General features: G+C 35.2%; 2 protein-coding genes and 1 long non-coding RNA gene across 5 annotated transcripts in view; 2 read left to right on the top strand and 1 right to left on the bottom strand.

Annotated features, from left to right (window-relative positions):
- Window positions 1-555: 555 nt before the first annotated feature.
- On the top strand, window positions 556-2,381 carry LOC108370047 (soma ferritin-like). 3 transcript variants are annotated; one of them, XM_017625282.1, is made up of 3 exons: window positions 556-686; window positions 1,049-1,186; window positions 1,343-2,295. In XM_017625282.1, exons 2-3 carry the CDS (start codon window positions 1,075-1,077, stop codon window positions 1,900-1,902), a joined length of 672 nt encoding a protein of 223 aa, XP_017480771.1. In that variant the 5' UTR covers window positions 556-686; window positions 1,049-1,074; the 3' UTR covers window positions 1,903-2,295. The 3 variants fall into 3 exon arrangements, with proteins under 3 accessions (XP_017480771.1, XP_017480773.1, XP_017480774.1); XM_017625284.1 differs by lacking the exon at window positions 556-686 and adding an exon at window positions 737-850 and having other exon boundaries at window positions 1,343-2,381; XM_017625285.1 differs by lacking the exon at window positions 556-686 and adding an exon at window positions 852-875 and having other exon boundaries at window positions 1,343-2,381.
- On the top strand, window positions 671-18,426 carry LOC108370046 (soma ferritin-like). The gene is made up of 3 exons (XM_017625281.1): window positions 671-686; window positions 13,505-13,636; window positions 17,795-18,426. Exons 2-3 carry the CDS (start codon window positions 13,531-13,533, stop codon window positions 18,409-18,411), a joined length of 723 nt encoding a protein of 240 aa, XP_017480770.1. The 5' UTR covers window positions 671-686; window positions 13,505-13,530; the 3' UTR covers window positions 18,412-18,426.
- The window catches only part of LOC108370049 (uncharacterized), a 12,220-nt gene continuing 2,470 nt past the window's right edge, over window positions 13,430-23,179 (bottom strand). The window contains exons 2-3 of the long non-coding RNA XR_001848589.1: window positions 21,438-21,439; window positions 13,430-13,456 (exon numbers count right to left, since the gene is read on the bottom strand). This is a non-coding gene — a long non-coding RNA (uncharacterized LOC108370049). The remainder of the gene's footprint in view (window positions 13,457-21,437; window positions 21,440-23,179) is intronic.

The raw sequence follows: 23,179 nt of genomic DNA, 5'->3' as shown, positions 1-23,179 counted from the left end.
AATTATGTAGCACATAATTTAAACAAATTGTATCGTAAAAACAGTGCCGCGCTAAGTAATAAAAGCACAGAAAACAGAAAAAGTTTACAACCTGGATTTATTTAAATAAATAATAAAAAGTTTTTATCAGAAGCACCAATTGTTACATTTAGCATTTCAGTAGTCTTAATGACTCTCTCAGTTCCAGCACATTACCTAAGATGAATTACGTTGCTAAAGACAAGTCAATCAAAGATGACATTTGTCAACGGGATTATGTATTTAACAAATTGATAGCGACGACAACCCTATAATCTCTCGAAACCTCTGTACGATTCAAGTGAGTCACACTCAGTATGAACCAAATTAAGGTATGGCTGAATGTGTAGCTAATAAAACAGCTCTACTAAGAGTCCACTAAGGTGGCCGCCATATTGCCGGAGCCATGTTATCTACTGAGCGGAGAGCCACAGCGACGAGTGCAAAAACAACAAGAATTATTTACAAGTATGTGAATATGTATGTATATGAAGGCAATATCGATCGAATAGAAACGACCAGACACGGGCATTATAAGCGACAGTTGAAAATTTTCGTTCCATTGAGACGTATGTATCTGCGCTGAGCAACAATATATAAACAAAGAAAATTTACAATATTTAAAACTACATTTGACAGTTTTAGTGAGGCATTAGGTTATTTATTTGGTAAGTTAATGGCTGGTTATCCAAACGCCGTTATGGAGTGAACTGTTTGAAACATTTAAAATAAGCAGCATTTTAAAAGGGAACATATTTTGAAAACACAACTCAAACGCGTTGGTTGTCGTATCAGAGAAAACACAAAAGACTTTGCGGTGCTAAACGAAGAGGTGAAAAACGAAGAAAAATACCGAGGCAAATACATACATAAGTACTTGAAACGCAATAAATGAATGCAAACAAAATTAAATATTTTCCATTTGTGTCAAAATTGAAGTGCTTCGTTTAGTTTGATGCTAAAAAACAAAAATAAAAACTAGTTTGAATCGATATTTTACCAATTTAAATCGCATATTTCTTATTTACAGAGTAAATTACTCTAAAAACGAAAATAATGAAGTCCTTTATTTCGGTCGCTCTCTTTGCGGGCATAATTGCCCTAACCAAGGCTGAAGATTATGCTTGCCACAATAATGTAACTTTCGGCTGCAGCAACAGTATATCAAGTGAGTACCTACATACTGCCATATGTATATGTATGTACATGTGTACATAAATAAAAAACAATAACTGTGATAAGAGCGCAGCGTCTTCCAAAACATCTGTATTAACTTCCTGTTTGTGTGTATTTTCTCTCCTCTCTCTCTCTCTCCGCAAACTAGATCCTGTTATTTGCCATTCCCGCTATGGTGGAATTGAGAATGTCGAGTCCGGCATTCAATCCTACATCAACTTGAATATGCACAAGTCTTATCAATACCTTTTGATGTCCACCTTCTACAACTCGTACCAAAAGAATCGTCCTGGCTTCACCAAGCTCTACAAAGAAATGTCGGACCGCTCATTCGACGATGCTATCGAGCTGATTAGGCATGTGACCCGCCGTGGCGGTCAGGTTGACTTCCGTGCTATCAGCCAACACCCCAACTCGGTTGCTAACAGCAAATTGAAATTGGAGGAAGATGAATTGCACTCATTGGGCATCGCTTTGGATGTTGAGAAGACCTTGACCGACGGTGCCACCCATGTGCACTACGAAGCCACCCATGGACGCCCACATGACCCACAAACCGCACATTTCGTGGAGGAGAAATTCTTGGGCAGACAGGCTGAGTCCATCCGCAAGGTATCCGGCTATGTCAACGATTTGTCGAAGATCATGAACAATCCCGACCCCTCATTGGGTGTCTACCTGTTCGACCAGTACTTGGAAAAGCAGTAAGCGTCAGCATCGCAGAGTAAAGCACGTAGCGATTCGGAGGTTTTGAATTGCTGTTGATTTGAAGTTCGTGCGGGAGACCGACCTATATCCTTCGACTATGAAACTATACGTATTTCTTTAACTGCAAACAACCGATACGGAAACATTGTAATTAAATTTTATATAAAAAAATACAGATTCCAGTTGAGCGCATTTACATTAGTACATACATACATATGTGCATATGTATATTATTTATGGCAGTAAATTCCAACAAAACTCTGCTTTGACACAAACAAAGGCGCATCTTCAAAACAGTTCATTTATTTAGTATTAGAACCGAGTGCTATCAAATTTTTAAAAATTAAAAGTTACATATATTAAACGAAACTTAAAAATATATAAAATCTCCTTTCCTGTGTATTTGATATTTAATTGTGATACTCGGTACTCGAAGCTCTTTAAAAATAAATTCATAAATATGCGAGCGACGAACAAAATACTGCGCTGTCTTCATTAAACATCATTTTTCACGTGAGTTTCTTGTTCTCATAAATGCATGTATGCATTCATAGATGAATGTGGATATCGTGCGACCATACCTGCAAACCATTCTTTCAGAGTTTTCTGAATTGTTGAGAAATTTTAAAGACTTCGTAAAGAACTCATCCGATTTTACGAAATTTCGAAAGAAAATCAGTAAAACAATGAAAATATTTCTGCTATACAAGTGAAGAATTTCTTGCAGAATTTTTTCAGAATTTTCTTTATTTTTCGAACAGAATTTTTTTCACGAGTTGGTGGCAACCACTTCATATAAATTTCTTTAAAGATTCGTAAAAAAATTGTTACAGAAATGAGGTATTCCTAAAGATTTCGGGAACTTTGGTTTGCAGGGATGTCAAACCATCGGATGTGAAAATGGGAACTTTTCAGGAGAGCAATAAAACTTTTCTAAAAAATATTGTTGTCATTAGGAAAAAGTGCGGACACTTTATTAAAGCCAGTATCTCGGCTTCTAAGAAGACTAGAAATTCGACGATTTACCAACTTACGTACCATTCTAAACGCATGCGGAAGATATCGTATGAAAAACGCATTTTTGCAGATTCGATAGTTTGACATGGTTGCGACGATATGTACAGTTGCCCACAAAATAATAGGAGTGTGATATTTTGACCAGTTTTGGCTATTTGTCTTTTGTTTATTTAATGTCTATTATTTTTTTATAAAAGTCTTGCTGGTTATAAAACAAACAACATATAAATTCAGATTTCAAACTTTGTACAAAAATTATAAAAAAAAATCTGCAAATTTTCACCAAAATTTCAAATTTTTAGTCAGAATCTTTAGAATAAATTTCAAGCTGCTAAAAAATTCCATTGGCCTGTTGTAAATTTTTTTTTTGTTGGCAGTGTTCTCCATATATAAGAAAATTGTCGAACATACTTTGTATGGAAAAAACGTGAAAGATCTTAAATTAAAAAAATTCCCTAACTTGAATGGGATTTTTCAGCAACTTGAAACTTGCTCTTAATTATACTAGAATTAAATAGGCTACAAAAATTTTGAATAAAAAGTTTGAAATATTGTTGAAAATTTGCGAATTTTTAATTTATTTTAGTACAAAGTTTTGAAATCTGAATTGATATGTGTTTCCTGTATAGTCAGCTAGCCTCTTATAAAAAAATGAAAAACATTAAATAAACAAAAGACAAATAGCCAAAACTGGTCAAAATGTCCCATTCCTATTATTTTGTAGAAAACCTATCGCGGCAGCCAGTTCAAAAACGAAAAGATTGATGATCGACTATTCATACAGTTGCAGGGGCCTGAAAGTCCGCAAAGGTTACACATCTATATTAAAATATTTCATTTAACTTGTCGATTAAAATGGTTTCAAATATCTAAAGAAGTGGCAACACCCTTCAAAAATTGTTTCGAAAGAAAACTTTCTTAACCCTCTCTCGTTTGATACCCATATAAAAACATTTCGTTTAACTTGTTAATAAAGTAAATTGAATATGAATTTCTTAACAGGTGTTAACATTCTTCAAAAATATTTAGAAATAAATTTGAGTTAAACCTTTCTCATTTGAAACCCATACTTTATTTTATGTCTATAAAAACTCTCTTCAAAAATATGTTTGAACCTTTTTTTTGACACCCACATTGTTGTAATATTTCATCTAACTAACAAATAGTTGATTTTAACTTTTGAAAAAGTGGCAACCCACTTCATAAAAATATCCTGTATGTTAAACCAGGGCATAGCCTATAAGTAAGCCAAATTTCATTGAGAATCGTCGAGCCGTGTTGGCATGAAAGAGCAACAAACATATATACTCATTAACTCAAAAGATTTCACATTTATGATATTAGTAGGTTTGATTAAAACGGGTTTAAATTTATTAATAGGTGGCATTTCTCTTCAAAAATATTTTCAAAAGAAAGCTTTCTTAAACCTCTCTCGTTTGATACCCATATAAAAACATTTCGTTTTCGTGGAATTTCTTAAAGGGTGGCAACCCTCTTCAAAACTATTTAGAAATAAATTTGTCTTAAACCTTTCTCATTTGGTACCCATACTAAAATATTTGATTTAAATAGTTAATTAAATTGATTTTAAGTTTATGAAAAGGTGGCAACTCTCTTCAAACATATTTTTAAAGTAAAACGTTTTTAAACTGTATTTGTTTGACACCCAAATTGTTGTAAACTGTGATAAATAGTTGGTTTTAACTTTCGAAAAAAGTGGCGACCCCCTTAAAAAAATTACCTATATGTTAATCAATGTCATAGGCTATAAGTATTTCATTGAAATACGTCCAGCCATTTTAGCGTGAAAGAGCTACAAACAAACACTCACAAACTTTCACATTTATAATATTACATAGTAGGAATAGTTTGTCGAGGGAAAGAGAATGTAGCTCGTCCATCCTCATTACATCCGCCCATAAAAATGTACCACTTCAGTCTAGCGAAGACCCGACAGCTGCAGAGAAAATGCTTTGTACGAACGTCAGCGCCCAAACATTATGTACACAATCGGTCAGCGATGTTAGGTAGGAGGTACCAATGGTGATAATATCGCTCACCTAGATCTAAAGTGCGACCAACTAAAAATGGGAGATTTTTTTTTTGCATAAATCAATTCGTAGGACTTACATCCAATTATTAGAAATATCTTTTTCTTCATGATTATATACATTAACTAAAAAACAACTGTTATACCTATTTTTGTATTAATTGCGTTGAATCTGTACGATCCAGTGAGTTAGCTCACTTTAGATCTAGGTGTGCAATATGTCGTTATCGTGATTTGTGTCCTGTATTTAGTCCTATCAGAGTTCGTAGCAGTGATTGAAAATTACTTACATATGTAAAAGCAACCAAATGCACCTTCAATATTGATATGTGGATCATTCCATGTAAAAGGGGAAAACGAATATTTCAGTAGTAACCTCTTGTTAAATGACTGCATTTCATTCAAAAATATTAAATTAAATAAAAGGAGGCTTTAATTTTTTTCTATGGCAACCTTTACTTCATACATATGTAATTACTTTCACCAGTCACAAGGGCATGCCTCACTATTCATAATTTTAAAGATTTCTATGAAGATTAAATCAGCCTAATTTTTAATAAAGACCAAAGTGTATAGTATATAATTTATAACACAAAAAACTGGCTTAATAATTAATTATTTTTACTAAAATTCGTATTTGAGCGCACAGAGCTAAAATAGAGGGATTTTCCGTGTCCCACCAGTCACAGTCATTCAAATAATTGTTACTAAGATCTTAGAAATTGTTGGTATTTTTTTGAAAGGAATTGTATACATGCCATATACATTTAACTGTTGTCCAAGCTTCGACGACATAATTATTATTCATAATTGATAACATTCTGGAGTCAAATGTCACACGTCACAATGGAATGGCCCAAAACCTCGTTGAAACCACTCAGTGGGAGTCCTTTTGATCGTGCTTCTGAAGTATTTGCAACCCCATAGCCTCTATACGAGCCAGGCACGCACATGCGTTAGGTATCTTCGTACAACACCAATACTCGACACCTGAGTGTCCGGCATGCGGCGAGACCCCACATGGCTCGAAACATCTCTTCGCATGCCCGGAAAACCCGACAACCCTAACGGCCTTGTCCCTGTGGACCAACCCTACAGAAGCTGCACGCTTCCTAGGGCTGCCGTTAGTGGAACTTGACGACAACGACTGAGATACCAACCGTCCTGGGCGGGGTTGTTGTAGCCGCTACAACAACAACAACAACAATGGACCTATCTCGGCAGCAGGGCTTAAAAGCCTCATCTCAGACAACGTTTCAAGACAAAGCGACTTCTTTTCGTGTGATTTCATAAATCTGATGTTGGAGAAGAAAATAAGAGCTGCGGAAATTAACCGCTCAGGTCTAATACATTAAAAGAGCGTACAATTGCTGGCGTATGCCGATCAGTGTTGCCGTTTTAGCCCTTTGGTGGCTAGATTTAGCTACCACATACTTTTTTTGGCCACATAAATTTAAAATTGCCCCTATCCCTTTTTTGAGGCCTTTGGGGAATTTACTTATACTTGGCATGAAAAAGTTGTATATGCTTAATTTGATCTCATTTTTTTTTCATTTATGTAAGAGACGAATTTTTAAACTAAGAAAGACTGATATATATACATATATGTATTGTATGTTCCTTACCTTTTTATACATACATACTGTAAAAGTGTTAAGGCTGTTAACTTACGGCCCTTGATTTGTTAAATGGCCCATCAAGCCGATTGACTGTGTATGTTCTTGTGGTGTGATTGTACCAGCTGCTGGTGTCGTGAGTGGTGAAATTAGCTCAATTTTCTAAGTAAAGCCCTGTATGTAGCCCAGTAAGAACCCTATCTTACGCTTAGTACTACAAAAAGTTTATTTTACTTGGGGCTCGTGGAGAGATCTAACGAATAATCTCATTTCACAGCAGTTTTCTCTTTCTTTCACATGGAATTCGCTATTATATTATTATATGTGCATATATGAAGTTGTCTCTTTTCAATCAAATACTATTTTGCGATTAATAAAGTGTTATATAATACAAAGAATGGCATATGGATATCGCTAATGTGCAAATGTGTATTGGAGAATGCGTTAGGTCGGGCTTGCTTAGAGATTTTGGATAATATACTAGTATGTGAATATGTATGTATGTGCGTATGTACATGAAGGCAATAGCGATCGAATAGGAACGACCAGACAGGCATTATAAACGACAGTTGAAAAATCTCCTTCTACTGAGACGTACATATGTATCTGCGCTGAATAACAATATAAAAACAAAGAAAAATTTACAATATTTAAAACTACATTTGACAGTTTTAGTGAGGCATTAGTTATTTATTTCGGAAGTTGATGGCTGCTTATCAAAAAATCGTTATGCAGTGAACTGTGGTGAAACATTTAAAATAACCAGCATTTTAAAAGAGNCCGTGTTGGCATGAAAGAGCAACAAACATATATACTCATTAACTCAAAAGATTTCACATTTATGATATTAGTAGGTTTGATTAAAACGGGTTTAAATTTATTAATAGGTGGCATTTCTCTTCAAAAATATTTTCAAAAGAAAGCTTTCTTAAACCTCTCTCGTTTGATACCCATATAAAAACATTTCGTTTTCGTGGAATTTCTTAAAGGGTGGCAACCCTCTTCAAAACTATTTAGAAATAAATTTGTCTTAAACCTTTCTCATTTGGTACCCATACTAAAATATTTGATTTAAATAGTTAATTAAATTGATTTTAAGTTTATGAAAAGGTGGCAACTCTCTTCAAACATATTTTTAAAGTAAAACGTTTTTAAACTGTATTTGTTTGACACCCAAATTGTTGTAAACTGTGATAAATAGTTGGTTTTAACTTTCGAAAAAAGTGGCGACCCCCTTAAAAAAATTACCTATATGTTAATCAATGTCATAGGCTATAAGTATTTCATTGAAATACGTCCAGCCATTTTAGCGTGAAAGAGCTACAAACAAACACTCACAAACTTTCACATTTATAATATTACATAGTAGGAATAGTTTGTCGAGGGAAAGAGAATGTAGCTCGTCCATCCTCATTACATCCGCCCATAAAAATGTACCACTTCAGTCTAGCGAAGACCCGACAGCTGCAGAGAAAATGCTTTGTACGAACGTCAGCGCCCAAACATTATGTACACAATCGGTCAGCGATGTTAGGTAGGAGGTACCAATGGTGATAATATCGCTCACCTAGATCTAAAGTGCGACCAACTAAAAATGGGAGATTTTTTTTTTGCATAAATCAATTCGTAGGACTTACATCCAATTATTAGAAATATCTTTTTCTTCATGATTATATACATTAACTAAAAAACAACTGTTATACCTATTTTTGTATTAATTGCGTTGAATCTGTACGATCCAGTGAGTTAGCTCACTTTAGATCTAGGTGTGCAATATGTCGTTATCGTGATTTGTGTCCTGTATTTAGTCCTATCAGAGTTCGTAGCAGTGATTGAAAATTACTTACATATGTAAAAGCAACCAAATGCACCTTCAATATTGATATGTGGATCATTCCATGTAAAAGGGGAAAACGAATATTTCAGTAGTAACCTCTTGTTAAATGACTGCATTTCATTCAAAAATATTAAATTAAATAAAAGGAGGCTTTAATTTTTTTCTATGGCAACCTTTACTTCATACATATGTAATTACTTTCACCAGTCACAAGGGCATGCCTCACTATTCATAATTTTAAAGATTTCTATGAAGATTAAATCAGCCTAATTTTTAATAAAGACCAAAGTGTATAGTATATAATTTATAACACAAAAAACTGGCTTAATAATTAATTATTTTTACTAAAATTCGTATTTGAGCGCACAGAGCTAAAATAGAGGGATTTTCCGTGTCCCACCAGTCACAGTCATTCAAATAATTGTTACTAAGATCTTAGAAATTGTTGGTATTTTTTTGAAAGGAATTGTATACATGCCATATACATTTAACTGTTGTCCAAGCTTCGACGACATAATTATTATTCATAATTGATAACATTCTGGAGTCAAATGTCACACGTCACAATGGAATGGCCCAAAACCTCGTTGAAACCACTCAGTGGGAGTCCTTTTGATCGTGCTTCTGAAGTATTTGCAACCCCATAGCCTCTATACGAGCCAGGCACGCACATGCGTTAGGTATCTTCGTACAACACCAATACTCGACACCTGAGTGTCCGGCATGCGGCGAGACCCCACATGGCTCGAAACATCTCTTCGCATGCCCGGAAAACCCGACAACCCTAACGGCCTTGTCCCTGTGGACCAACCCTACAGAAGCTGCACGCTTCCTAGGGCTGCCGTTAGTGGAACTTGACGACAACGACTGAGATACCAACCGTCCTGGGCGGGGTTGTTGTAGCCGCTACAACAACAACAACAACAATGGACCTATCTCGGCAGCAGGGCTTAAAAGCCTCATCTCAGACAACGTTTCAAGACAAAGCGACTTCTTTTCGTGTGATTTCATAAATCTGATGTTGGAGAAGAAAATAAGAGCTGCGGAAATTAACCGCTCAGGTCTAATACATTAAAAGAGCGTACAATTGCTGGCGTATGCCGATCAGTGTTGCCGTTTTAGCCCTTTGGTGGCTAGATTTAGCTACCACATACTTTTTTTGGCCACATAAATTTAAAATTGCCCCTATCCCTTTTTTGAGGCCTTTGGGGAATTTACTTATACTTGGCATGAAAAAGTTGTATATGCTTAATTTGATCTCATTTTTTTTTCATTTATGTAAGAGACGAATTTTTAAACTAAGAAAGACTGATATATATACATATATGTATTGTATGTTCCTTACCTTTTTATACATACATACTGTAAAAGTGTTAAGGCTGTTAACTTACGGCCCTTGATTTGTTAAATGGCCCATCAAGCCGATTGACTGTGTATGTTCTTGTGGTGTGATTGTACCAGCTGCTGGTGTCGTGAGTGGTGAAATTAGCTCAATTTTCTAAGTAAAGCCCTGTATGTAGCCCAGTAAGAACCCTATCTTACGCTTAGTACTACAAAAAGTTTATTTTACTTGGGGCTCGTGGAGAGATCTAACGAATAATCTCATTTCACAGCAGTTTTCTCTTTCTTTCACATGGAATTCGCTATTATATTATTATATGTGCATATATGAAGTTGTCTCTTTTCAATCAAATACTATTTTGCGATTAATAAAGTGTTATATAATACAAAGAATGGCATATGGATATCGCTAATGTGCAAATGTGTATTGGAGAATGCGTTAGGTCGGGCTTGCTTAGAGATTTTGGATAATATACTAGTATGTGAATATGTATGTATGTGCGTATGTACATGAAGGCAATAGCGATCGAATAGGAACGACCAGACAGGCATTATAAACGACAGTTGAAAAATCTCCTTCTACTGAGACGTACATATGTATCTGCGCTGAATAACAATATAAAAACAAAGAAAAATTTACAATATTTAAAACTACATTTGACAGTTTTAGTGAGGCATTAGTTATTTATTTCGGAAGTTGATGGCTGCTTATCAAAAAATCGTTATGCAGTGAACTGTGGTGAAACATTTAAAATAACCAGCATTTTAAAAGAGACCATACTTTGAAAACACAACCCAAAATTGTTGGTTGCCGCATCAGACAAAAAACACAAGCGACTTTGCGGTGTTAAACGAAGAGGCGAAAAACAAAGAAAAATACCGCGGCAAAACCTACTTGAAACCATGATACAATAATTTTTAGAAGGTAGTTTCACTTCAAAATTTTTGACATAAACCGTGTCTGTGACACACACACGCAATGTGGCCACTGCTACGATATTCAACTTGGGGATTTTCGCTTATTATTTCAGATAGGGTGCATTCCAAAACGTCAATAGAAGTAGATCGTAACGCCAAATGTGCGCAGCCAAGGTTAGATGCTAGTTTTCAAGTAGGTTGCGCAAGTTAGACTTTTTCTTCTAGTGCGGTTTAGAAGTAAAAGGTATTTTAGCGCTTTGGAATGCAGCCATATTTTTTAACAGAACATGTAAATATTTACATATCTTATAACTGATCACTTAATTTTTAATATATCGAGTCCTATTTATATATATTTTATTTGAGTTTAGATGGACAACAGTATTATTAAAAGCTGGCTTTTGCATAGGACTGTTAATTTTTTCATATCTTAATGTGTATTTAAAAGTACGCTTACGATACTTTTCGTGAGCATGCTGAGAGGCAATTTAAAAAGGTGCATACTTTTTATCGTAAACATACACATTTAAATCTAATAAACCCATGAGAAAGCAAGAGCTTCAAAAAATATCCGGCAAGATGAGCCACGCTGGACATAGGGATGGCAGCCACGGTTGCTACTTGTTTAAAAAATAACCAACCAAAATCTGAGAAAAAAACAAAGGAATTTAAAAAACCCCATATTTATTTTTCACGCATCTATTACAAAAAGCAAAACTTAAGGCAGTGTCACACGATTGGACATTTGCCCAAAATTGGTGAAAATCTTATCCCAATCGTGTGAATCCACATGTTGTTTTCCTTATCCCAATCACGAAAAACAATTTGTTAAAATTTTTCAATAGAAGTTCCCTTTTATTGTACCAATCGTGTGACTACATAAAAATTGTCGTCCCGTTTTTTTTTTTTTTTTATTTTGTACCGACAGGCCAATATAAAAAATTTTTACGAATCGTGTGACACTGCCTTTATTAAAATAAAAAAAATTATTGAAATACTTGTGCGTTCAATCACATATTTACTTTTTATATGCCAATTGTTACAAATCGTTACTAGTACTTGCAAGTTTTTACTGGAAATGCATTCAATAACCCAAAAAATCTGCAAAAGAGAGCGTAACAACCCGAGAGAGCTGCAAATACTTGCAAGTAAAAATTTTACAAGCAGGAATTTGCAAGAGTCAAAAAGTAAGGTTATGTTGCAAAATAAAATATAAACACAGTGTTTAAGAGGACGCGGGCCGCGATGCTGGTAACAGAGGAAGAGGAAGGCCTCCTCTGCGTTGGAAAGACCAGGTGGAGAAGGACTTGGCTTCACTTGGCATTTTCAATTGGCGTCAGTTAGCACAGAAGAGAAATGACTGGCGTGCTGTTTTGGACTCGGCCAAAATCGCTTAGGCGGTTACAGCGCCAAATAAGAAGAAGAAGAAGTTTAAGAGGATGCTTCTATGAAACATAAGTTGCGTTCCCTAACTCGCAAAAAGTTGCAAGAATTTACAGAAATTTACCAGAAAGCGTTCCCGTACTCGATTCACTGGTAAAGTGGAGGAAAAATGGGAGAGTAAAATCGATCCTCTCTTTGTCAGAAGTTGCAAGATTTTACCCGAAGAATGTTTGCTGGTAAAATCTGGTAAGGCGTCAAACCATCAGCTGTTCAAACGATTTGAAAGTTGAATAAGCCAAAAAAAATTTTATCTGCATTTTCACTTTCTTAAATATATCGCAGCGAAGAAATATCAAGTTTTTTAAGTATTTTTGTTAATTTTCTTGCGCATTTGCATATAATTTAGCAGATCGGCAAATGATCTAAAACTGCTATGTAAACAAAAAATGGCGCCCACGGTGTATTTGACAGTTTTACCAGTTTTTAACCGAAAAGCGTTTCCGAACTTTTTGGGTTTTCTCTCTTTCTCTGAGAGGAGTTTTACATTTTACAAGTGCTGCAAGTGCTTACTGAAAAGTTATTGAATGGGCCTATTAAAAACTGGAATTTAAAAAATTCATTAAAATGATTACTCAACACTTCAACTTGGCCAGAAGCGAAAATATATTAGGGGTCTTCCCTTAAACTTGTAAAAGCCTCGTAAACCTCGTAACTTTACGAGCCTCGTAAAAGAACTGTCAAAATTTGTATGGAGCTCTATTTACGAGCCCCTCTTAAATTTAAGAGGCAAATTTGATGCTTGAACGATCAGTGTTGTCGAAGGGCCGAAATTTCATACCAAACTGTATGATAAAATAATGAAAATAAACTTACTGTATTGACTTAGGTTTTCTGCTAATTTTCGGCATTTGTAATTGTATTTTAGCCAAGAGTGATAGAGACAAGATGGCGGGATGATATTGAAAATACTACGAAACAAAAATTGCTTCACAAAATCTTGGTTGATCTGTCAAACAGTCACTTTACGTAACTATTTACACCTTCGCAAAGCGGGCAACAAAAGTATATTACGTTGGCCAAGTTACGTTACGAAAATTAAGTCTAGACTAGTTGAGCCTTTAGGAAGAAAATTATTTAAATTTTTTTGAGAATTTCTATACTAATACATATATTTACTTGGCTTTGCTTTGTTTTACTTTTCCAACGTCAAAAGCTGCATCTTTTTCTTAAATTGGCACCACAAAAAATGCGAAACACGATTTCTGTCAGATAGCTAACATGGCGGATAAGAAGAAAAAGTGAAACTACCCTTTAAAAGTCATTGTACAATAGAAATTGTGTTTTTCCATTTCTATTAAAATTGAAGTGATTCGTTTAGTTTGATGCTAAAAACTACAAACAAAAAAAACAAGTTCGAATCTATATTTTACCAATTTGCAGTGTAAATCACTGTAAAAACGAAAATAATGAAGTCCTTTATTTCGGTCGCTCTCTTTGCGGGTATAATTGCCCTAACCACGGCTGAAGATTATGCTTGCCACGATAATGTGACTTTCGGCTGCAGCACCGGTAGTGAGTACCTACATACTTCCATATGTACATATGTACACATGGGCGTAAATAGAAACAATACTGCAGAATCTTTCAAAATATCTGTATTACAACCTAACCTAATATAAGCTTAAATTAGTGGTGACATAACCATAAGTCCATAACCATATAAATCCGCTGTTCCAACCAACACGCCATAGCCATAGCCAGGGCCGTCGAGAGTGAACTCGGGCCCGGGACTAAAAAATCACGCGCCCCTATATACAAAGTGTATAAAATTAAAAGCATATGGCCCAAAGCGCCGAAAATGAAACCGAGGGGAACAATTTTTTTTTTCTAAGGATTCGCAGATTTTTTATTATATCTGGGTCATACATATTCTAAGGTATCAAACAATATACATAAATATTTACACTAATCTCCTTCTCTCAAACATGAAAATTCACCTAATCATGAGACACCTTTAAATTAGTGAAAATTAAAAAACCACAACATGAAATTAAGGGTTGTTTATATGTAAGGGCCACCATTTTTGCATTATACTTGCTTCTCTTCGATTGCCCTGTGTGACTTTGAAGTTAATAAAAAAAGTAAGTGCGCCTGGGCCACACTGTAGAAGTGAAACTTACGTTACTATCTATCTATACATACACACATCTGCTTTTGCTTAAGGTTCTATTTTTTCGCTTTTTTCTAGCAATGTAGATCCCTACCTCTACCACTTTCGTTTTAATAACATTCATGCTATTCTGTTTTTCCATTATCTTCATTTTTATCATTTTACTCTATCGATAACAAAATCGATTATAACGTCCATCAAAATACCGATACTAAAATCGATGACAAATTCGATAAAAATTTCAATAGCAACATCGATAATACCATTGGTAGCTAAATCGATTAGAAAATCGATAAAAATATCGATACCAAAATCGATAAATATCGATAACAAAATCGATAAATATCGATAAAAAATCTATAAATATCGACAACAAAATCGATAAATATCGATAACAAAATCGATAAATATCGATAACAAAATCGGATAAATATCGACAACAAAATTGATAAATATCGCTAACAAAGTCGATAAATATGGATAACAAAATCGATACTTATCGATAACAAGATCGATGAATATCGATAACAAAAGCGGTAAATATCGATAACAAATCGATAAATATCGATAACAAAATCGATAACAAAACCGATAAAAATATCGATTATTTTATCGATAGGTCTCGAGAATCGCGAAAATCTCTAAAATCCAAAAATAGTTCCCAGATTGAGTCTCTGTGTCTCTCTCTATATCCTTTCCTCTTTAATTACCTCTATTTTAATCTTTCTTCCCCTATCTTCATCTTTGCTTTTATCGGTATCCTCATCCTGCTCTTTGTCTTTACCTTTATGTTCATCATTTTTTTTAGCTACATATTCCCCTTCACATTTGTTCTTATATATAGTTATAAGTAAAGTGTTTAGATTTACCTTGGTCTTCATTTTTGCCTTTATCTTTACGCATCTTTGTTTTTGTTGTTATTTTTACCTTTGCCTTTATCCTTTTCTTCATTTATGTACGTAGTCACCTTTACTTTCATTCTTGTATTGGTCTTTTTCTAAGTGTTATTCTTTAACCTTTTGTTAGCAAATTTTTGTTAAATTTATACCATATGCATACACATAAGAAGCACCTGTTTCAGCCCCAACCATTTCCGTTGCACCATTTTCGTTGCATCATTTCTATTGCATCATTTCCGTTGCATATACACAAGAAGTACTTGTTTCAGCCCCAATCATTTCCGTTGCACCATTTCCGTTGCATCACTTCCGTTGCATCATTTCCGTCCCAACCAGATCCGTGTGCAATTTCCGCTGAATTTGCCAATTTACTCCCAACCAACCAACCGCCGCTAAAGAAGTTTCACTTCAAAAAGTATTCGACAAACTAATCAGTGATTAGCTTTCTCAATGAAAATAAAGTCGGCATCTTTTTTTAAGGTAATGTCCAAAATATCAAAAAGTTTTTTTTGGCGCGGAATCCACTAGGCTAAAAAATGGAGAAGTCTGGTTTTCTTTGAGAATTTCGGCTTCTTCATAATAAAGCAGTTTGAAAAACGTCAATTTATAAAGCCTTTTAATTTTAAGCCTCCTTCAGTTTTTATGAATAAGGCCATACGTCTTTTTACTAATTAAATTTTCAGGTAAAAATATTTTTTATTTAGTTAGAGATAGGGCTCATTTGAAAGCAACATTGTAAGCTACTCAACGTGCTATTGACCCATAGTTAAAATTTATATTCTTTCTAACTCAAATAGGCTCAGAAAATAAAAATTACGTAGAAAAATAAAAAAACGCGAGAATTATGTTATTTCAAAAAGGAACGAGCCCAAAAGAAGCAAAATAAGAAGCTAAACGAAGAAGAAGATTTTCTGATTAAATAGTAAAAATCTATTAAAATTATTTCAAGTATTTTTCTAGAACTATTATTTTCCTTCAAAATGCACTCTCGAATGGTGCAATAAGATTTTTCCTTCAAAAGTTACGGCCATTTAAACTGCCGTGTCCTCGAATCTAACATCGCCACACCAATTTCGAAGGGCTAAAATAGTACTAAATGGTATAGAGCAAGCAAAAGTGGCCATTGAAAATCTCAATATCTTGGAAGAGTTGTAAACTCGAGCTCGAGTTCTAAGCAGAAAATTACTTCTGAAACGACTGCACAGCATCATAACCTTTCAAATCTGTATTCAAAATTATAATGTTCCTAATTTCTTTGGATTGCGTGTCAAATCGCAAGTCTACTGAATTCTTGCTACTTATTGCATAAAACAGACTAGAAGCCATTTAAAAAACCTAATCCTAATCTACACATACATATGCATGTATATCGCACAGGTAACGTAAGAGGTAACAGGTTATTGAGTTATATAAGGAGGGCAGACTTTTTCTATAATATATAAAGCAGCTTTAAAAAGTACTTCCAAAAATTTTAATGTAACAGCCCGCTGTTGAAACATTTATAACTCCTAGACAATAGGAGGTTCAATATATTTTAAGTATACATATATTAAATATTGCCACATACCTATGCTTTCAGATGCAAGAAGAAAAACTATCCGAAAGTGGTATTCTGGCGAGTTTCAGATGGTATTTGAAAAACACTGCGAGCCAAAACGTATTGTAATTTATAGAGTCAGAAACAATCAGCACGAATCGGAATATATTTATAACTAATTATTGTTATTCTAATATTTCGGGCCCCTTAAGAAGCCCGGGCCCGGAGGCTCACCTCTTTTTCCCACCCTCTCGACGGGCGTGGCCATAACCATAGCTATAGAGACCAATTAAATTTTGGTTTTCCGCCATAACCATAATCAGCTGATATCTGAAGTGCGAGTAACGCACACGCAACACCCTCCACAAAAAAATTCTAAAAAATCAAAAGTAATTTTTAGAGACTTGAAACTTGCACATTATTTTACTACAATTTAACAGGCTATAAGACTGCATACTCGAAAATTATCTAGATGTTCGCTGTCAGAATTCCACTGCAGTATGGCCATAAAAATTAACATAACAAACAGAACAGCTGCAGCGAGTGCTGCATATTTCAAACAAGCGGATAGCCAAAGGCCCAAGCGGTGGAAAAAAGCCCATATTTGGTATATTTGTACCACAGTGGCAACCGAGGTTATGGCGTTATGGTATGTCACCACTAATTTAAGCTATAAACGCACGCCATAAAATAGGGGTATTCACGAACCGGTGCATACTCGTCTAGCATGGTGCATAAATAGCATAAATAACATGATTGTTGTTGTTTCATGTGTTCAAACAACAACAAAATTAGCCAATCATGCTATTTATGCTATCTATGAAGCATGTTAGACAGTGTGCACCGGATCGTAATACCCCTTATTTTTTTTTTTTTTTTTTGTGTCACCCGAGATTGGCTTGTGTGCATTTGCATTTGATTTCATTGAGCGAAACGTCAAATCAAAATCTCATGCAAAACAAGAATCGGAAATTGAGTTAACTTTTTACGCACGCTGCCAATTTGGGTTGGTCGCATGATAAATTTTTGACAGTAAATTGCCGGCGTGCGTGAATATTAAGTTGGCCTGTTAACTTCCTGTTTGTGTGTATTTTCTCTCCTCTCTCTCTCTCTCCGCAAACTAGATCCTGTTATTTGCCATTCCCTCTATGCTGGAATTCAGAATGTCGAGTCCGGCATTCAATCCTACATCAACTTGAATATGCACAAGTCTTATCAATACCTTTCGATGTCCACCTTCTACAACTCCTACCAAAAGAATCGTCCTGGCTTCACCAAGCTCTACAAAGAAATGTCGGACCGCTCATTCGACGATGCTATCGAGCTGATTAGGCATGTGACCCGCCGTGGCGGTCAGGTTGACTTCCGTGCTATGAGCCAACACCCCAACTCGGTTGCTAACAGCAAATTGAGCTTGGATGAAGATGAATTGCACTCACTGGGCACCGCTTTGGATGTTGAGAAGATCTTGGCAGATGGTGCCACCCGTTTGCACTTGGAAGCCACCCATGGACGCCCACATGACCCACAAACCGCACATTTCGTGGAGGAGAAATTCTTGGGCAGACAGGCTGAGTCCATCCGCAAGCTTTCCGGCTATGTCAACGATTTGTCGAAGATCATGAACAATCGCGATCCCTCATTGGGTGTCTACCTCTTCGATCAGTACTTGGAAAAGCAGAAAGCGCCAGCATCGCAGAGTAAAGCACGGATCGATTGGGATGTTTTGAACTGCTGTTGATTTAAAGTTCGTTCGGGAGACTATAGGTATTTCTTTAACTTTAAAAAAAATGCAAGTTCCAATTGAGCGCATTTAACCGAGTGCTATAACATATTTGTATTTTTCATTCTTATTATTTACCTGTTGTTATTTTTATTTTTTTTGTAAATTACTATAAATTAAACGGAGCTTTAAAAATATTTAAAACCTGTTATTCTGTTTATTTGGTATTGAATTGTGGTACTTGATACTCGAAGCCCTTCAAAAAAATAAGTTAATAAATATGGCGACGGCGAGTACCGCAGACGATGGAACGATGAGCTGTATGAGCTTCACAACTACATGAACATAGTGCAGCGAATTAAAATACAGCGGCTCCGCTGGCTTGGTCATGTCGTTCGAATGGACACCGACGCTCAAGCTCAGAAAGGCATAGTTGGCATAGAAGAGAACCGACTTCTGTGTTTTGAGATAAAATAAACCAGACAAATATTTGCGCAAATACCAATTAGTGCATATAAGAATCGAATATGCATTCGAAAAAATCTTATTTGTACCAATTTGTAATTGCTCAAATATTTGTGTGGTGTATTTTGCGCATATGTTGAACTCGGCCAAAATCGCTGTCATGTCAGATTAAAACTTTGACAGTTGACAGCTGTCAAATAGACTGTACATTTTTTCTAAAATAAGAATTTTTTTTTTCAAGTGCCACTGATAAGGGTTTTCATCACGCTGTCACAAATTTTACGTCAAATTAAACTTTGAGAGTTCACGGCTGTCAAACGGACTGTTCTAAATTTTTATAAAAATGAGAAAATATTTTTAAAATGCGCTCGCATGGCCCTGAGCCATTCTGCGACACATCTAAAGAGTACACTGCAGAATAAGACAGTCAAAGAGATTCAAAACTCCTACCAGGAGGAGCTCCGGAAGACTCCCTTTCTGTAAAGACGGACTGTAGGTTTTGTGGGCTTGTGGAGGCAAGCCCAGACTTTATTCTATGTATCTGCCCACGAAAAACGAATCGTAGACTGATACAACTCCGAGAACGATCGTCTTCTCCATCTAAATTATAATCAGGGTTTAGTACAATAGATGTTCCTAGGTCGCCAAAGCCTGTACAGTAAAATTGTATGGTACTAGCTGGGTTTTAGTTTTACTAAATGTTAAGTTATCTACGTTATCTACAGAGGCCCCATCTAAAGCCAGAGCTGCGTCTTCGCAAGCATAAGGAATTGAATGCCCGGAATTCCTTTGAACGCTCTCAAACCATCCTGGTCGGAAGAAAATTAGAATTCTGCATGTTCTAGTTTTCACACAGCATTCGCTTAATTAGCTGACGTTTGTGAAAAGTATTAGGTGCGCTAGATGGCTTTTTCGTATAGCTCTATTAGAACATAATCCCATCGTAATATTTACACGCCTTGAAATTTAATGGAGAGTTTCATATGTATGTATGTACTACTATACTATATATATATTTTATACGACTGTGCCTATTCAAGTGGGTAAAAAAATTAGCAAAAACGCACAACTCAAGATATTAGACTTGATTCTTCCTCAAAGTGAGACCAAAGGAAAGTTTTTTCGACGCCTGAAAGTAAAGATACATATCGTCGTTTAAAGTACAAAACCGCGTATCGTCATTCTGCAAAACCGCGTAACCGACATTGGCTGCCAAGAATTGGATTTGCTCGCACAAGCCCTTGGCGCAATCATTATCCATTCGTCCTGAAATATACTAGCCAAAAATGCGATTTGTTTATAAAAAAGAGAACCATTTTGAAATATGAATGTTTTTACTCTCTAAAAAATAATTTATGCAACCTCACATACGCGGTTTTGCATTTTGTTGATACTCGGTTTTTCATTTTGTTGATACGCGGTTTTGTACTTTAAACGACGATATGTATATACATATATGGAAAGATACCTCTTGAAGGACAAAAATGTGCCTGTTGAAATATGCAGCTACATGCAACATTTCGTCCCGTTTCTGCCTTAACCACGTATCTACAAGTTTTGGGAAAACTAAAATTACCACTTATAACAGCTGTTTAAGCTTCACACTATTTGAAAATAGAACAAAGACTTAATGAGGGTGTTCACTACTGTTAGTGGAACCAGAAATATTAAGTAAAAAATGCGTTTATTGTATCTTAGGGGAAGAAATTATGCATTTTTTCTTACACTCTCTAAAATACCTCTATTGCAGATACGAATTTAAGTCACAAATGGGACGATTTACGACTTGCTACATTTCGCCGCGCAGAACCACCCGCTCTGCAAGTAAAACTTCAGCTTTCCAGATACCAGCTGTTACACCCACATTTTATAGTTTTAATAGTTTCCGAAATCGAAAGTTTAATTGCCGCACATTATTAAAATGCATAAATTAGGCCCACACTGCTGCCGAATTTAATGTTTGCACAAGTGTGTTGGCCATGCAAAGAGCATAAATATTTGTTACACAAAAATTAATATGCAATTAAATGCAAACGACAAAGGCCAACATGTGGGCATTTCCTGCGTTACGGACGTTCTATGCAAAGGCAATTTTTCGTCATGAAAACTATTATAGCAGCCTTTGGATTAAATTTACTTAAAATTGCCGTTCGGACGTTCCTAAAACGTACCTCATATTTCAGATAGCTGACAGTATTTGCATATAAAAAATTATGTACGGAACGTGGGTAGAACAATACAAATTTTATCTTTCTAAAAATGTTCAAAAATGCATAATTTTACTTAAGACCTTTAATTTTTTCCAGTCTTTTCCCCACTTGATTTTTTATTACATTATGGATTTTACTCTAAACACTACATATTTGCCGTGGGTATTGTAAAAAAATTTATTATATCGCAAATTTTTTCAACAAATATTTTCAAATCTACAATAGCTACCTTATAAATAAGCAAAAGAGTGCCAGAGGTTCACGTCGTATGAAAAGGAGACTTTAAACGGTATAAATTCTGAACCCTTGCAAGCATATTACCAGCGCCGAGAAAATGGACAGCTTTGCATTCAAAAATGGACAGCAAACAGCTTCGATGAGTATACTTGAGCCCCTATCGCACTTTTATCCAATTTGCCCTCTCGAATTTGTAAGTTATTTAGACAATTGTAGCAAAATTTTCGGTGAAAACTAGTGATGTGTTGAAATTTTTTGCCACATCTTCGACCAACGTTACGTAATTTTGACCAAGTTAAGGGCAAATCTCATGGCTGGTCATTAACCGTCGTTTAAAGTACAAAACCGTAAAGTACAGGACGAATGGATAAGGATTGAGCCAAGAGCTTGTGTGAGTAAATCCAATTTTTAGCAAAAAATGTCAGTTACATAAGTAAATAAAAAGTTTAGATAGATATTCAACAATTTTATTGAGCTTGAGGCCGTTTTTTGATGAAAGTAAAACAACAATAATATAAAAAGCCATAAATAACAAAAAAAAAAAACAAATAACTTTAGGACGAGTACACCTAAAAAGTTAAACACATAATATTAACAAAAACCAACCATATGATCAAGTCCAAATAGCAGCAGAATAGCTGCGCTTGATTGCAGTTGGGTTGACGTGGCGAACTTAGCTCAGTGGGTAGACCACTTGGCTTTATAATCCCAGGTCGCATATCACAATGACCGCGGTGAAGAAGTCTGATGAGGATATCTGGTGATCTCCGAAATAGCAGCCACTACTTCTACCTATGTATATGTAAATGATTATTGTTTCTCTTCCCCATTTTTTTTTTGTCAAAAACGGTGTCAAGCTCAATAAAATTGTTGAAAATAATTTGTTATAAAGGCCATAAATAACAAAAAACAACTAACTAAATAAACTTTGTTTTTAAATATAGATTTTCGAGTTTAAAAAAGCGAAAATTTCGAAAAATCGGTATTAGTTCGCAAACAATAACCCATTAAAAAAAAACACACACACAAGGCTATATGCAGAGTCAGCGGCCTAAACATACTCTAGAAATATTATAAATGTGCTTGTTAATTTACTACTGAAAGTGATTTTTGTATGTACATAGATCTGTGTCATTATTTTGTGGATTGGAGAGTAACCCAAACTAGCTTTTGTGTTACAATTCTGGCAAATAAAGTGAACGTTTTTGTTTTTATCTAAGAAGTGTATTTCTCGTCCGTAACCTTGGGGAAAAGCAAAACTTTTGACTTCACTTTAGACCATTAGTCACAACTTTTTACATAAACTTGTAAAAATGTACAAATGTTTTCATTTATTTAAAAATTTCTACCACTATTAGGAAAGCTTTTTGGAGGTACACTGAAAAAAGAGTCAGCTAAGTACACCTATTTCAATCAACATAAGATTTGGTAACTATAACCAAATCGGGTGTTGAGAGAAACATATTTAGTTGACGTAACTAAACTCTTTTCTCAGTGTATGTTTAGCAAATCGTTAATATCTCGCCGATTAATATAAAATTGTAGTGAAAGCTATCGATTGTCATTGTCAAAGTTGGCCCAGAAGAATTTTCATTTATTTGCTTTTGGTCGACTGTTTTCAGGAAGTGCCCACACCCAAATTCATATAAATATGCATACATACATACATACATACAAAAATTTATACATAACGGGTGATTTTTTTGAGGTTAGGATTTTCATGCATTAGTATTTGACAGATCACGTGGGATTTCAGACATGGTGTCAAAGAGAAAGATGCTCAGTATGCTTTGACATTTCATCATGAATAGACTTACTAACGAGCAACGCTTGCAAATCATTGAATTTTATTACCAAAATCAGTGTTCGGTTCG

This window comes from Rhagoletis zephyria, unplaced genomic scaffold (genome assembly GCF_001687245.7).
Source record: "Rhagoletis zephyria isolate East Lansing unplaced genomic scaffold, Rhagoletis_zephyria_1.1 Rzeph_scaffold_03978, whole genome shotgun sequence".
NCBI lineage: Eukaryota > Metazoa > Arthropoda > Insecta > Diptera > Tephritidae > Rhagoletis > Rhagoletis zephyria.
The sequence above is the reverse complement of the archived record's forward strand: the minus strand, read 5'-3'. Positions and strand labels throughout refer to the sequence as shown.

Excerpts from the sequence above, each read along its gene's own strand:
- LOC108370046 (XM_017625281.1), top strand. The coding sequence starts at position 13,531 with ATGAAGTCCTTTATTTCGGTCGCTCTCTTTGCGGGTATAATTGCCCTA. Across the intron at positions 13,637-17,794 it reads TTTCGGCTGCAGCACCGGTA|ATCCTGTTATTTGCCATTCC; the intron begins GTGAGTACCTAC and ends TCCGCAAACTAG.
- LOC108370047 (XM_017625284.1), top strand. The coding sequence starts at position 1,075 with ATGAAGTCCTTTATTTCGGTCGCTCTCTTTGCGGGCATAATTGCCCTA. Across the intron at positions 1,187-1,342 it reads CTGCAGCAACAGTATATCAA|ATCCTGTTATTTGCCATTCC; the intron begins GTGAGTACCTAC and ends TCCGCAAACTAG.